General features: G+C 39.0%; 1 protein-coding gene across 2 annotated transcripts in view; it reads right to left on the bottom strand.

Moving 5' to 3' along the window:
* The window catches only part of CTNNA2 (catenin alpha 2), a 418,052-nt gene that overhangs the window by 95,960 nt on the left and 305,348 nt on the right, over nucleotides 1-16,744 (bottom strand). For both annotated transcript variants that reach the window (XM_067297215.1, XM_067297214.1), the window contains exon 8: nucleotides 7,059-7,211. In XM_067297215.1, coding sequence (XP_067153316.1) covers nucleotides 7,059-7,211 — 153 coding nt within the window. The remainder of the gene's footprint in view (nucleotides 1-7,058; nucleotides 7,212-16,744) is intronic.

Genomic DNA, 16,744 nt, shown 5'->3' on the forward strand with positions numbered 1-16,744 from the left:
ACTGCAATTATCTCTGCATGTCGTCTTTTCCATAAGGCATTTTGACTTTCAGTGTTAACCTAGAAGGCAGAAGATGAAGCTGGTGCAGATCCCCACAGGAATAAAGATGGCAGAGGACTATCAATATAGTTTATCTTGTGGCTAATGTAAATGGGGACAGGAGGAAGTCAGTATAGGAAAAAGTTCAGCAATGAACCATTACCAGAAAATTTCTCCCCTGAAAGACTTCCAGATCCCTTTATCTTAAAGGGTTATAGACTCCCCAAGATGGAGAGTAGAGTAACTAGATCTGGCTGCAGCAGGGAGTCAGAAGAAATAACTGCAAAGGATTCTTGGGCTTTTCATACCCCCATTGCAGATAATTAGACTTGTTATAGTTTTATCAATCTTCAATATACTGATGATGTTGACTAGGAATTAAAAACATCTGTTGCTCATGCAGGGAGGAAAGGTCTGAGACAAATTCCAACTCAACTGAGCAGATGAAACACGAGGACATGAAGGTAGCCCACAGCTTTAATTTCAGATCGAATCTCTCAACTTGAAGGGTTTGAATTCAGCTAATCTATGACCTTCCTAACGCTGCTTGATTGGCATCAAGGATTGGTACCTTCTAAATATTATTTCTTACCTAGCTTAGTTCTAATGTAAAGTAAAAGAAGAACAGACTGATCAGCTTTTATTTTTGCAAGAGAGAAAACCCAGAGGTATATATTTTTCGTGATGGAAGTTGGATAAAGAAGCTCTGGAAGAGTGCTGACATCTTTTCTTCATTGCTTAGTAGCAAATAGCTAGTCAGATATTCCAATAATGCAGTGATGTGCACTTAAATTGAAAAGAACAGAACATTTCAAGTACAGTCAGTATTTGTGAATTATATAGGAACATTGCTTGTTCCTTGAACTGAAATTTCAGAAATAAGTGAACCAAATATTTTCCTCTGGGGCTTGTTACTCTGAGTTTTATCTTTCTCAAATGAAAATCCAATTCAGTTCACTAAATTGATACTCATGAACTTATCCAATATTTACAAAAGCACAAAGCAAGCGGTTTTATACATTCTTGATGAAGATCACTGTCAAAAGCTCCACTGATCTCAACAGGCATATTGCAGATTTACACCAAATAAGAACTTGGGCCTGCAAGTCCAAAACCTGAACGTAAGCTCTCCATTCCCTAGGAGAAATTCTAGCGTTAAGTTTCTTACAAACTGAATACCCAGGGTGCACTTCCAAAAGACACTTCCAGAAACAAAATGCTGGGTTAGACACTAGTTCTTTTGCGGCAGATATAAATCTGGAGTAAATTTGCTGATAGCCAGGTCTTGGAAAATAAAAAGCAGCAAGCATGGTGTCTTACCAAGGAGTCAAACACTAATTGTTTTTTCTTGGCATTATTATAAAGACAAAAACGCCAAACCTCCCCAAAGTTGCCCCAGGATCCCTTTCAAAAGGGCAACTGCATGGTCAGGAGGAAGTTAAAGAATCCTGTAAGCCTATCAGGGAGGCTATAAAAGAGAAAGAAAAGCTGTTTTAGGTTCCACTGGCCACAAATTACTATCCAGCCTTGTGATACTATTGATTTGCCTGCACTGTATCAAGTTTTAATCTCCATAAACCATAGCCTAACAGTTCTTCCACTAGCAAGTGCCCTTATTAGATGACTTTGATTATTTTCAGCAGGTCTGGAAATCTTTGTTTGCACGAGCCAAAACTGATAGATGTGCAGGCCCCATAAAAATCTTTCCTAGAAATAATACAAAACTGGTAGGACACTGTCTTTTTGAAAGATTGTATTTAGCAGCAAGCGTTGCAGCACCAAATTTAAAACAGCTAAAAATAAGAGCCCTCTCCACAGTAATATTAGAATTGTCAGAAGTAAATTTCAAGGCAGAAAACTAACCGATGCAACTGTTCACTGATCACCAAATGGTAAATTTAAAAATCAATTTAACTCTGGGTTCTCAGAAAATCTGGAAGTCCATGTTGTCATATGAGGTATAAAGTCATAACCTCCTGAACATCTACTTGCAATGGGTAATTACAGTTTTGAACTTTTACTGGATAAGTCTTTTTACTTTCAGGATGGAGACCGTGAACATAATTTGCTATAGCCTATTATCTTTGTTCTATTACTTTCCATTGTGTCCCTCCTGGAGATCAAATTAAGCTAAACTTCGACACTATTCAGATTTAGCATAGCTCCATTCTTCTTGTTTTTGTGGCGAATGCCTTTGTTTTTTCCATATTAAAATTTCATACCCGTCCTCAAGTAACTAGCTTCCTCATCAGGATGAGGAAGTATAAATACAGAACTCTCTTTTTCCCTTAAGGACAGTGACAATTAGATTGCTTGTTAAGTTTTTCCTTTTCACAGGAAGCCCCCACACACTCCCTTGAGTCAAGGACTTGTTTTGTTGCACTCAACCCATTGGATTTTTATCCTTAAAATTTGAAGGATAAACAGTGGCAATATTCAATGACAAACATCCATAGTAGATGGATAGAGAGTAGAGAGAGATAGATAGTCCTGTGACATTTGGGTTGTGGGTCAGTCACCATTTCAACTGTACCTCTCATTCTTTAGGATTTTAAGAGGAAACCTTTGTACACTCGGTTTCAGCTCTCATACTGCATAACAGAGATCCAGCTGCAAGTCTTTCCTGTGATCCAACCAAGTGCCAAGTGTGGCTGCAGCCTTTTAGAGGAGGCAGCATTTTTTGAAAGTCTACAAGCTCCTGTGATTCTGGATTCTTATTTAAAGCTACATTCAAAAATTGCTGCCAAACATCAGGACAGAGGGGTTTGCTTTATGGTCACTACTCCTAAGTGAAAAGAAATAAGTAATAATTAAAAAGTGTTCTCCACTAGAACTTTTGTGGAAATTCAGTTTAAAAAAAAAAACAAAAAACAAAAAAAACGCATTCCTGTAAACCTAATAGCAGTGGATGGTGGTAGGATAAAACATGAAATGGGCAATCTCCCCGAAACTCCTAGCTGATACGTATCGCTCACATGACCAAGAGTTACAACAGATATTCAGCACAGGTCTAGAAGGGAAATCGAGTCTGGTGAAAGCTGCAGAGACCTGCCACTTCACCTCTACTCTTTTCTTTATCAACTGGAGATAGACTTCAGCACTCCTGCCAGCATTATCCCCATCAAAGCTTGCACACACTGTCAGAAAAATAAATAAGTCAAGAAACATTAAATAGCATAATTGAATTAAGCTTAGAAAACCAAAGTTGTACTCCTCGGTAGCACTCTGATGCACTTGTTCCCATCCTTGCTGTGAGGACAGAAATCCTGATCTAATCCGCTAATGGAAGTAGAAGATCCTACAACCTGCATTTTCACAGTTATTAGTTAGTAGTCACACATGCTGATGTTTTATGTTGAAGGCAACTAAGCAGCTTGCTGTTCTGGCTCTTCAGAGCCTATTGGCTGCTGCATTTGATCTCCCAGGAGAAGTGGTTGCATTTGATCATTCAATGGGTGTAATGTTGCAAAACAATCCAGAGGACTAACAGTTAAATACAGAAAACATTACTAAACAGAATAAGTTAATTAATTAGCTGCCATATAGTGCTTTGATAGATGCCTTGAATAAATCTGAGCTGATTTAGCATCTGAGTACTTTTGTGAGGTAGGTATTAAAATTATGTCATTAACCTTATGCTACAAATGACGAAGTCTGGACACAGAAGTTAAATTACTTCGCAAGGTCATATTTGAAACCAGCAATACAACCTGGGCATTTACTGCCTTTCAGTCATGAGATTAAGATTTTAAAAACATTAAAAGGATTTACGAGATAAAGGTCATGATCTGGAAAGCACCATCACTCCTCTAACCTCAGTTTCAGAAAGCACAAAGATTGAGACACGGCTGCTGGAATGTGATTTGAAGAGTTAGCCACCTAAGCCTCAAATGGTACCATGGACCTTAAGTTACGTTTAAGTGTCTGTATTAGGTTCCGAGTCATTTTGGATGACTCACAAATAGGCTGATTCTCAGTCTCGAGGTGTCCTGCCTCACAGGCTCTGGAGGGAGCCTGAGCAAGCAGGCTTAACATAGGAACCACAGATAACGTGCCTCAAGTTCCATGGGAGTCATGAACCTTGACCCTGGGTTTCCCAAACAGCTTATAGAGAAACCTGGCTGTCAGCAAACGCCTAGGAAATTGGGAATTCGTCTTTGAGTTTATTCTCAAATGAGGCATAGCATAGCAAATCGAGTGAAAAGCAAAAGACAAGTGTTATGAAAATATGCGGGGAAGGGAAGACACAGAAATAGTTAGAGCAGCTCAAAGGAAGATTTTGTGAGCATTCTGCAGCGTTACTATGAAAGAAAGTTAACCTTCATAAGCCTAATTCCTACAACATACATCTTTAAGTGTATAGCTCAGAAAATGATGCCTCTCACGCTCCTCAAATAAATACAATTTCTTTTTCTCCCTACAATGGTGAAGTGTAGCTCTTACATGGGTTATTTTTCTGACCTTTTGATCTTTATAGACTTCCTGTTGTGCTTGGTGGGACATCCAGGAAATCCAGATTCCAATTCTAGAATTAATGATTATTATAGCATTTTCACAGTATTGGATTTGTATTGCCAAATTCCTCTTGCATAAGTAAGCGTAACTCCAAACACTTCAGTGAAACTGTATTTGCATATATTAGTAAGAAATTCTGGCCCTGTGCCTGGGAAAGGATCTTTTGTTCTACAGTCACTTGATTATGTCTCATCTTTAAACCACATTTTACTATTTGCAAAATGCTTGACCCACAAAGCCATAGAAGCCCATCTGCTAAGATATCAATGGGCATCTTTAGGTGAAAATGATGAGACTATTTTAAGTGGAAAAGCTAGTGTACACGGGCAGTAAGTCTATTCCAAACATTTTTCTGGTGCACTCCGATGAACAAAAGCCAGGTTTCAAAAGTCCCCCTTGCACTACAAATTGGTTTCTTCAAGAGACTTCACTACCCAGAAGAAACAAAGCTTAGAAGTAAAAGACCAAGATCTAACTAAAAGAGCCCATCTTTGGAAAGGAGTAAGGATAAAGCCACAGTCTAGTATCAGCTGTCAGAGATATAAGAATCAGTTAAGGTTCTGCTTTTAATAGTCTGAAACAGCCTAAATAAAAAAAATTTTAAATTTATAAATGGGATGAGAGAAGCGTGTTAGTATTTGGACCAAGGCATCTGTTGTTACCGTCCTCATTGTTATTTTGCTGGCAGGATGCTCAGAGAAGGATACCTAAAAATGATCGTGGAAAGTACAAAAATCAGTAACCAAATCCAATAGTAACATTAAATTTATCCTCCCACAGTTAGATAATCAGAATCAGTATCTTGGTTTCTTCCAGTCAAAGTTTTTAGTTTCAACTATTTTTTTTAAACCTATAGTCTTTAACAGATTTTTCTTCCCTTTCTGTCACTACCTCTTATTATCTTGTAAAAGATAAAATCTACTTAGTTATTTTTAACTTTTTAATAATGCTCTTAGACCCATAATTGCCACACTTTGCTGCAAATCTGTGGAGGTGGGCACTGCTATAATACTAGCCATATATGCTCATTACATATTATTCATAAGGTTACAAGTCTGATAGCCACTATTTAAAAAAAAAAAAAAAAAAAGGAAAAGAAAGAAAAGCAAAGCATTGACAACCATATTGTAGTAGCAATCTCCTTTTTCACTGCCATAGCTCCAGCTACCAGGCTGCAGTAACAAACTTCTCTGCAGTACTAATGGGTCAAGACTGCAAGCTGCCAACACTCCTCTGCTCTTCTTGTAGCTAAGTGTAGTAAACCTTATGGTATTCAGCGATGTACGGAATCCAGCTGGAGCTTTTAAATCCCAGGAACTATGCTTAGATGCCTACAAGTGAAGTGCTGTAGCACTTGGTGGACACCAGACAGCAAGTGCGACCTCAGAGCCCAAGTGAGGTATTTTGATTCCCTCTATTGCCAATGGGAAGAGTGACACCCTCCCAAACAGCCCCCCACCCCATTCACCAGGGAAACTCTAGCTTTTGTCAATAGTGCTTACTAAGCCCTTACTGTACTCCAGAGCTTACGTACCAGAGATTCAGGAAATGCTTTTTCCTGCCCCTTCGCCTCCACCCCACCCCACCCCCCCCCAAAAAAAAATAGAAGCCTTTCAAGCTATAGTTCAATACTTAGAGTTCAAATCAGCAATTTCCTAGTAGCATTTTTTCTTGTTAAAGTATACATAGTATGGTTGGTGAGACAGGAGGTTAGAAAAGGAGCTTCACATTCCTCAAAGTAATGCCAGTATAGAGCAGTTAATAATGCTACAATAATATCAGACATACATCACTGAACTGTATTTGTGTCTTCGAGAAATGCAAGTATTTTTCATAGCTCTTAATCTGTCGTGGAGGGCAAACTGGGATGAACAAACATTGTCATTTGGTAAAAAAAACTCTGTTCAGTGAGCAGCCAGGTTTCAATCATTATGTTTTATTCTTCTCAGTCAAATAAATGCTTCTGTACCATCCTTGAAGCTAACTACAGTTTGTTGACTTTACACAGCAAGTCTCTTCAGAAAAAAGAGATGCTAAAAACTTGCCTAATACTTGTCCTTCAAGAGTAACATGGTCTTTGGTATGCCTTCTTTATATATCCTTTTCCCTATTTTAATTTGGCATGATTAGCCTGTAAGTCTGGAGCGGCCTTCAGTCTGCACCAAACATCATATTCTGAAGCACCTATTTGGCTTTTTACTTCCTGGAGAAGACAATCTACTGTACCATTAGTAAAGCTCAGCTTAAGTTGACTTGCTGTTGCTCAAGGCTTGACAAAATACTGGAAATAGTCAAAACACATTCAGCTTTAATGAACTACTAAAATACAGTGCACGTTCCTTCTTGCCAGTCACCCAGACATTTTCTAAGCAGTCACCCAGCATAAAGTCCACCCAAACCTCCGCTATAGAAACGACATCTCTAACATTTCAGCTGATCTCATTTTCCTTGCCTTTCCTAGAGGAGCAATATGGAAACCTAGTTCCGTCACTAGGATCCCTTACCTCAACTAGCTTGTTGGCGTGTTCGCGGAAGACCTGAGCGTACTCCTTCACTTCTTTCTCGTTGCCGCTTTTTGCGGCCTCGATGAGAACCAGCAACGGGACATTGGTCTCCAGGAACGAATCTGATATGTGATCCATCACTGCCTTCCGCAGCTGCAAGAAAACAAAGTGGAGCAGTAAATAAGAGTTATCAGTATACTGTATTTATCGGCTACTTAAATATAGACATTGATGTGTCATATCTCACAGCACCGGAGAGGAGCTTGAACTCCCAAATCTATATTTGCAGCAGGCATACAAATATTGCAACAAAATCTTAAGGGCCCAGTTCTGCAAAACTCAAGACTCGTGCTGACTCACATGTCTAATCCTACTGGTGTGAATGGATCCATCTAGGATGACAACCATGATTACCCACACAATGCACGGCAAACTGATGAGAATTGAAAGTGGCACGGTACCTTAAAAAACAGTTCGGATCACTTAAAAGCCAAATATGGATTGAGGAGCTTAACATCAAGCAACCATTAAAAATATTAGCCTGAATGTTTCTAAGCCTCCTCTAACTGCTGCCCTGAACAATGTCCGAGGCAATAATGCACATTTCATTCAGCATGTGCTTTGTGCTTCATATTCTCCCTCAAATCTCTCCAGCAGGTATAAAAATGCTTAGAAAGATTTTCTGTTTAAGGCAAGATTAGCAGGCACACCTACAATTTATTCCAAAGGGGGAAGAAAAAGAACCCTACAAGTTATTGAAGATTGAACACCTGTTATTTCACAGAAACATCTGAAACAATATTACTGTAAGACTGATGTCACTGAAGTCTTCCCTACCTTGCTAATAACCACTAATTAATGTCAAACTTTACTAAGATTTGAAACGCGGCCAGAAAGATGACTGAAATCTTAAAGAATTCCTCCTGGAAACTGCACTGTGTTACGAAAGTATGGATCAGAAACGTTTTAGCATATTCGCTTCAGCTTGGCGGTCTAATTGTTGTTAAGCATGAAAAACTGGACATTGAAACACTCATCCACATTGAAGACTGCCATATTGGTAGATGCTGTAAATCCATGATCAAAGATCCATCTGGATTTCAGCAGCAGGGGAGGCAGGTGATATTTCTTTAAAGAAAAAGCTAAGTTTGAATATTTCCATTTAATCCCTTAGTGGTGCAGTAAAAGTAAGCAGCAAAGCAGAACAAAGCATATACATGTATATATATGCATACAGAATTCCCTTTATTTAAATTATAAAGGGGCAAACATTAAGAACAGTAATTCTTAACCCCCTTGGAAATTAATTCTACTCAGATTTTACCTGGAAAATACTTTGCACTTCCTAAATGATTAAAGGCACTTCAGAACAGCTATCACAGTAATACCTACAAAATAATAAAAGAAAGGAATGCATTTAAGAGACCTGCCAACAGCTAGAAAGCTGGCGTGCTGTAGCTGCTACCTATCACACTGTCACTTTGTATCCCTTCTTTTTTCTCCCAATCGCTTCATTTCCATTTATTGCCTCTTTTCTTCCAATCTCTTTGTTTCCATTTATTGCCTCTTGTTTTGTTCTTATATCAAAAATCTTCCATACTGTTCTCTGGTTCTGTTTGCACAGCATCAGGTATAGTGACATCCTGCTCCATGAATAGGTTTCATGGGTGTCATGCCAATAGAAAAAGTACTAATATTACTCCAGATATATCAAAGTGCCATCAAAAAAAAATGAAATGCCACATTTCAGAGAATGCCACACAGCATTGCACTGTGAAACCCAAGCTGTGCTATACGGCCGATACACAGCAACGGGAAATTTATAGTGTCCCAAGCAAGGAGTTTCTACAAACTCTGCTCCTAAGTTAGATGCCTCACTGTAGTATCTACATTTAGGCTTTTCCAAGTCCAGGGTACCTAAATAGGCCCAACTGTAGAGTTTCCAAAACAAACATTAAGCTTTTTTGTTGATTATCATCTTATATGGAGGGGAGCTGTTTCACAAAGGGTTGTGTTCATTGACTAAATAATTCACCTTTTAATCAAGGTTAAAGTGGCTTTATAGTTCCGATCATAACAATATGTCCCAGCAAACTGAAAGAAAACTCCCTGGGGGGTTAAATTCACAGCTTATTTTCATCAGTATTAAGTGTCTTCAACCTAAAGCCACACATTAGAAGTCAATAAAAAGGACAATAAGAGCATCAGCTAAGCAGCGATTCGGGTTTTACCACTGTAAACAGATAGCAGTTATATATGATGCAAAATGAGTGAATATAATGGATATCCTGCTTCTAACGGTAACCGCGCACTGAACCGCAGAAGGCAGAGTCACAAAAGTTGAACAAAGTCAGAAATCTGACCGTCACTGGTTTGATAAAGTTATCAAAGCCTCTTCTCATACGCTGGTGTATTCAAGCACAGCAGCAGCACCTTCCGACCCCTCCTGTAAACACGCGTTACGATTTCTTTGGAAACTGGTTATCTGAGTTTTAGGACGCAAGGATGTCCTAAACGCATTTGAAAGGTATAGCTACCAGGTTTTGTGCACGGAGGAGAGCGCAAGTTTTGCTCTCCATCAGCACAGGCAATAAAGAATGGCTTGACAAAAGTCATTTCTAAAGCAGTGACAGGAGCAGGAGACATTCATCCAACAGCGCAAATGAATGCACGACAAGGTAATATTAATTGCGCAAGTCGAGACATTTAAGAGTATTAGCTCAGCATTACCAGTCTACTTGATCCAATTAGGACTATTCATCAATTTAAATCATTACAGGAAAAATTCTCTCGTATATTCCTGTGTACTGCAAAGTCCAGCCAGAGTAATGGCTTATATATCCAGAGATTTTATTATTTCATACAGCTGACTTGAGTTCAGAAGGGAACGCAAGAAGCATGTGACTTGAATTTAAATGGTCACATAAAAGGCAACAAAAAGTCAATTTTTATTTTAAAAACATATCCAATCTTGTGATTGTATGTACCTTAGCAATGTCTTCATAATTTATTATTTTACCCTGTATTCTGACATAAGTATTATGACATATACTATTCTTCAGGTGATCCTTTAAGTTTTTCCTCCCCAAATTTTTAAGTTACAGGTGGCTTCAACATGTGGGGTGTCTCTACTGCATGAAGCTCTATTTACCAGAGCAGGCACTTATAAAGGCAACAAAAAGTCAATTTTTATTTTAAAAACATATCCAATCTTGTGATTGTATGTACCTTAACAATGTCTTCATAATTTATTATTTTACCCTGTATTCTGACATAAGTATTATGACATATACTATTCTTCAGGTGATCCTTTAAGTTTTTCCTCCCCAAATTTTTAAGTTACAGGTGGCTTCAACATGTGGGGTGTCTCTACTGCATGAAGCTCTATTTACCAGAGCAGGCACTTATAAAGGCAACAAAAAGTCAATTTTTATTTTAAAAACATATCCAATCTTGTGATTGTATGTACCTTAACAATGTCTTCATAATTTATTATTTTACCCTGTATTCTGACATAAGTATTATGACATATACTATTCTTCAGGTGATCCTTTAAGTTTTTCCTCCCCAAATTTTTAAGTTACAGGTGGCTTCAACATGTGGGGTGTCTCTACTGCATGAAGCTCTATTTACCAGAGCAGGCACTTATAAAGGCAACAAAAAGTCAATTTTTATTTTAAAAACATATCCAATCTTGTGATTGTATGTACCTTAACAATGTCTTCATAATTTATTATTTTACCCTGTATTCTGACATAAGTATTATGACATATACTATTCTTCAGGTGATCCTTTAAGTTTTTCCTCCCCAAATTTTTAAGTTACAGGTGGCTTCAACATGTGGGGTGTCTCTACTGCATGAAGCTCTATTTACCAGAGCAGGCACTTAACTTCACTAATTCACAAAGATCTTTACTTTTCTCCATGACAAAACTAAACCATAGCTAAACAAATAATTAGCTTACCAGACCAGCACAATACTGTGAAAAGAAAACATCAAGACCTGTAAATAAATATATTTTTAAGTATGAACAGTGTAGCACAAGGCAGGTTTTATGCCTTTCCAGCACAGCAATTTAGGCAGTTTACGGTGCACAGAGTCGGCTGCTGGTTTTGATAGCGCCGTGTTCCCCCGTTCCCAGCACTGTTTAGCTCTGCTTCATCACTGTCGATTCACAGCAATAATTGAGCTCCGAGAGGTTAAACTGCCCACCAAAATGAGTTTTTTTCATGGGTAGATAACAATTTTTGAACGAAAATGTCTCAATGCTGCTTACAGCTGTGTAGAGAATTAAGTGTCTAATCCTGACACTGGAAGGTAATGTCACAGCAGGGGATTAATGACTCCCGCAGATTGTTAAGCTTTGTCACGAATGAAGCGCTATAAAGCTACCTGTAACAAGAGTCTACCAAGAAGCCCCAGCTTCACCATCGCCCATTTAACGTGCATTACAACCCGAACCCAGCTCCAAACCCGCTATTTGCTGCCGGAAAGCATTCCCAGTCAGGTCATAACTTCATCAGCAGAGATAAAATTAAAAAGCTTCTCCTTTGCAGCTCAAAAGCGTCTTCCCCAAATATTCTCCAGGCCTCCATTTCGCAACATAAGACGGTGACCATTAGAAGCTCCTGCTGTATTAGGCTAAAAAGAAAGTCATCAGTTGATTCTGCATACTATCCTCTATGAATATGTCATAAGTAGCTGCACTCAGAAGAAGAGTTATTTTGAAGATGTGTATGCTAATGCGTTATTTTTGCCTTAACAATAGGTTAAACAAAAGAGCTGAACAATTAGAGCATATATCACATTCGCAGACCTAAACTACAGGTCTCCAAAATATACTACATACATTTTAAGATTTGAGCCTAAAAGACAAACCTGAGGAAGAATTATTGCAGCGACTGATTATTCACTTTTTCATGTATTTTTCCTGTGTGTGATCTTTTTTTCTCTCCTAAGCAGAAGCCTCCCTAATCAGGAAAAGGCTAGGCTGAATTTACTGAAGAAAAGCAGCTTCAAGTAACAGGCTTTCACCAGAACTTTGAAAGAAGTGAGGGAAAAAAGTTCCTCCTAGCAGTAGGTCGCTACAAAGAAATCCTCAAAACGGTACCTGGCCAGAACCACTGAAGAACTTAGCTACCAAGTACTTATATACTTAATTCCCACTGATTTCACTTTTTTGTGCAGTGGGGAGCTTTAGAAGTTTATGTCAATTTTAGTGACTTAGAAGTTTATATTGACTTTTCAGAAAATCATTTTTGGCATGAAAGAGCCTAAGACTCACTAACCACATCACTACAGTCACATAAAAGCACAGAAATTTTACGTTTTATCAGCATGGGGAAAAGAACCCACCAGAGACAAGTATTATCAGGGAAAAAACCTCTGCCTTACCTTATGCCTACCTAAAACAATAATATCCTAATATTGATGAGGAAGAATAAGAAAGCCACGGATGGAAAACCATCCTCTTATACTGATAGCCACAACACATTAAATATCATTTCAGTACAACCTGAGACAAAATATTAAGGCCAGTAGACTGGCTTCAGAGCTTGATGCTTTTGATAAAGACGGCAAATCCAAGAGTTACAGAAATAGGGGACTAAATTGTTTTGAGGAGGTTAACCAGCTATTTGGTCACAAATGGGAGGGACATAGCTTCATGAAGAGCTTTCATTGACTATTCTCACTGCACACTCATAAGCATACATAGTGACTTCACTTAAATGTAGTCGCATCTAATAGTACAGCAGTGTGTCATATATGCATTCCCACCTACCCATGAACAGACTGGCACACTAGATATCAGTGTCCATAAGACCCAGGGTTTTAGCCCTGCTGAAAGCACATGACAGCTGTCTTTTGTAGATCTATCTATCTGAAGTCCTAGAAAAATGGCTGAAACACAAGACTAAAAATTGATTGTGTTCAGCAGAAATGGAATTATTGTCATCGTCCTTCCCAAAAGTCACTCAAAGTCAAGAGCTGATCCTGCCCCACAGCCCTGTGGCCAGAAGTCACTAATTTGAGACTGTCAGTTACCATCTGTATCTTAAAAAAAAAAAGTTAAGTTGTAGTCTTATTGCATTGTTGTTTTTCTGTGGTAATAACATCTACAAAGCAGAACCGGGGGGGGGAAAAAAAAACTTCTTGTATTTCTGATTGCATAACAACAAGTAACATTAAAGACATCTTAAAGTACTTAAGAAATAGTATTACTGAACAAAATGAATGTCAATTAAGAAACAAATGCAATATTAAAATCCCATTTGGAAATTAAATTCCATCTACTCCTCGCCGTTGCTCATAAATCCATTAGGAGGACAGAGTTATAAGAGTCTGTGGAAAGGCACTATATTTTACTCTACATTTATACTCATCCCTAACTTTGGCTGCTGCATTATTGATAACCAACACCAAAATTTGAAACTGTCTTTACAAACGCAAGCTTCTGTAAATCAGCTCAGCTGTCGACGGGTCACTCGCAGGCTAGCACTATGGAACAATGAAAGCTTCTTTATGTAAAACCAGGCCGCATCAATCGAAACTTCTCCGAATGGATTTTTCTTTTTGAGCAGCAACACTATACGCTGCCGCTGAGCTTCTTCCCTTACGTTTATAGCGTTCCTCATTAAAATGAGTTTTAAAAATTCTATACGTGTTTCTCTGCAGCGATTACAGACATTAGGCACTTTCTAGACTTCCTTCAGCGCGTACAAAGATTTGGTGAAGTATATTTGAGTTACAGGACTCATTATTTGAGGAATCGTAGCCAAACTACGCACGGCAACTTACTTGCGCACAATATATTGCCAGTGAATTTTGGCTCACAGTTTTTTTTGACCAAGTGATGCTACGAGCACAGAGGGTTGGGCTTTCCAAGTGGCTGGTGGAGAATTAACAGACTGATGCCAACGCAGAGTTGTCAGGTCCTTACTTCCTAAAGCCAAGACAGCTACAGCCCGAACACTCTTTGGATTTTGCCAGACAAATCCATCACGAGGACCACGCTGCAGATCAAGATTTTCTTTGTTTCATGAAAGCGTTACACTGTAGCCTTGCAGAAAACTACCTGATATGGGCATCATTTCTTGAAATATGGCACCATATGTGCATCAGTAAACATTATGTGTAGACTAAATTAAACTGAGCCTTATAATTAGGCAGTAAGGAAATTACTGCAGACCTGGAAGAGTAAATCAGCAGTATTAAAGCACTCTCCATTTCCTCTGAAGTACTTCAGAGTGCCATAAAACCCTCAATGTCACAGAGATAAAGATCTAGAAGAAATACATTTTGAGGGAGACAAAGAAGCATTCGCTCCAGTAAATTCGAGTCAAAAGTCCCCCATTTAAGTGCCATTTAAAAAACAGCCCATTGCCCCCTAATACTGAGATCAGATATTTAGATGTTTCTCTAAAACACCTTTTCTAAAGTAAATATCCCAACAAGTCTGTTAAGCAGTAGCAGCAGGATTGAAGGCCATGCCAGAGGGGCGCAGTTCCTGCGGTCCAAGCGGGCAAATGCCACGCTCGTCTGCTTCCTCTTGCTTTTGGGATCGACTGTAAATTCAGCGGCAGCTGAAAGAGCAGAGAGCTTTAACAAATGGAGCATTACTATCGCTGCTTTACAACGCAGCCTTACACAAGATTCCTGCCTAATACCTTCATACGAGCTGATGGAAAAAAAGCCAGTAAAAAAGGACTGACATACAGGCACCACAGCCCATCAGTATTAAACATATACAAGAAAAACATGGAATAAATCCATGCTAGCACTGATAGACTGCTTTTAGCAAGGCAGCTTGCAGATCTCCCTACGCAGGAGCACTGAAGTCATTGCAGGTGAAAACATAACCCATTAAGCAACAAGGCAAAGGTGATGAGTTTCTAATGAGCAGCAGCTGATGCTGCAGGTGGCCTCAGGCTAGACATTCAGACTGAGTTATGGTTGGCTCACTTCAAAAAAAAACGCTAACATGTTGTCAAGAAGCATTCCCATGTCACAGAATGAGGCGGTATCGCCAATCCGCTGCACGTTCCCTTGGCGATGACTGATACCTTATCTTTGGTAATATAACACAGTCTTAGCAAGAGGGTCCTGTGGATCATCTATTTAAACATGACCTTACTTCAACTGTGCCCTTACAAAATAAATCTTCAGTAAACCTTCATGTAAGACTAAGTTTTAAAGTTACAGTTCTCTTTGTATTCTGCTGCTATTTGGTGCTTACATGAGGTTTTGCATCTTCGAAGTACTGGATAAGCTCTAACAAATTCTCACAATACTACGTGAGTTAGGTAAGGTCTACAACCCTCTCTGTATATACATGTTTTTAACTCTTCTTGAATTATAAAGATCATGGATTAATAAAGCCACCATCAGGATTTATACCCGTGACCCTGCAACAAAGGAGGCATCAAAATCTACTTTTATAGCAATGAGAGAAAGAACTTGCTTCCCCAGCCCTCCTGGAAATGAAGCTGTTGCTGCAGTGTTGCCTCACCCTGCAGACTGAATGCAAAAGCAATATTCACACAAGCTACCTGTAGGCTCCCATCTTAGGGGTGCCTAAATTAGGAAGCAGTTCTCTCATGGCTCTCTATACATGAAGAAAGATGAGCTCTTCCAAAGCATGTCACTGCCAAACCACCCTCTGGAGAGGACTTGCTCTGCTGACTATATAAGAGAGCTAAGGAAAGGCAGCTTTGTTATAACCCAGCCAATTTCTGCACTTGACATCAGCTGGTGTGAATTCTCCCTTTACAATCAGTTGTTTAGTTTTTTTTTTAAATGAGCTTTTATTTATTTGGGTGTTCTGTTCAGCTTCTCAAACGAGCTGAAAGGAATTGGTTATCTAATACCCATTAAGTTTGATTTGAACTGGGTTCACTGTGTTCCTCTTAGTTTTGTTTTCCTTCCCTTGGGCTGTATCTTAATGTACAGATGCTGTGCACCTCTTAAAGCTTGTACAATACGGAATATCTAAACTGAGGCAGCTTCACCTCCAGAGGCAACTTCATCTCTCTGTGTTTCAGGTTATTCTTCCGAAAACTGGACAGTAGCGTTTGCTTGTCTTTGTAAAGCATGTTAGAAGGGGGAGAGGATGAATATATAACTTAAGAAACTCAGTCGTGATTCAAGAGTGCAAGATATCCTTTCTAGGTGCCACTGAGCCGCCCAACAACACTTGACAAGTCATCTGGCCTGTATATAAGACAGTAGCTTGTCCCCAAAACGATGGTGATAACGTTTCCTCTTTGGAGGAGATCCTGCGTTTCCTGCAATGTGCTCACATACTGCAAAAGGAGAAACACATGCATGTATCTGGAGAGAGAGATTTAAGCCCACAGACTGAAAACATTATATAAGTGTCTATTCATAATATATTTTGCATTGTATGGGTTAGATGCCATAAAATCTGCTCCAGTGGAACACGGTTTTTCAGTTTTAGGTGTCCCTTTAGTCTAATTGCATGGCCTAATACTCATGTTTTTTACTCTGACAGGCTCTCTGGAGTCTACGTGAATTTTCAGCAGATTTCAAAGTGCTAAATAATGTGTTTTGTTTGTTTTTACCTCAAATATTATTCATAAACAGTAGTGACACAACTTAATCTAAGCAGAACTGACTGACGTAAAGAGCAAAAGGAGATATGCTGCCTCCCAAGAGACAGAAAAAG

This window comes from Apteryx mantelli, chromosome 5 (genome assembly GCF_036417845.1).
Source record: "Apteryx mantelli isolate bAptMan1 chromosome 5, bAptMan1.hap1, whole genome shotgun sequence".
Taxonomy (NCBI): domain Eukaryota; kingdom Metazoa; phylum Chordata; class Aves; order Apterygiformes; family Apterygidae; genus Apteryx; species Apteryx mantelli.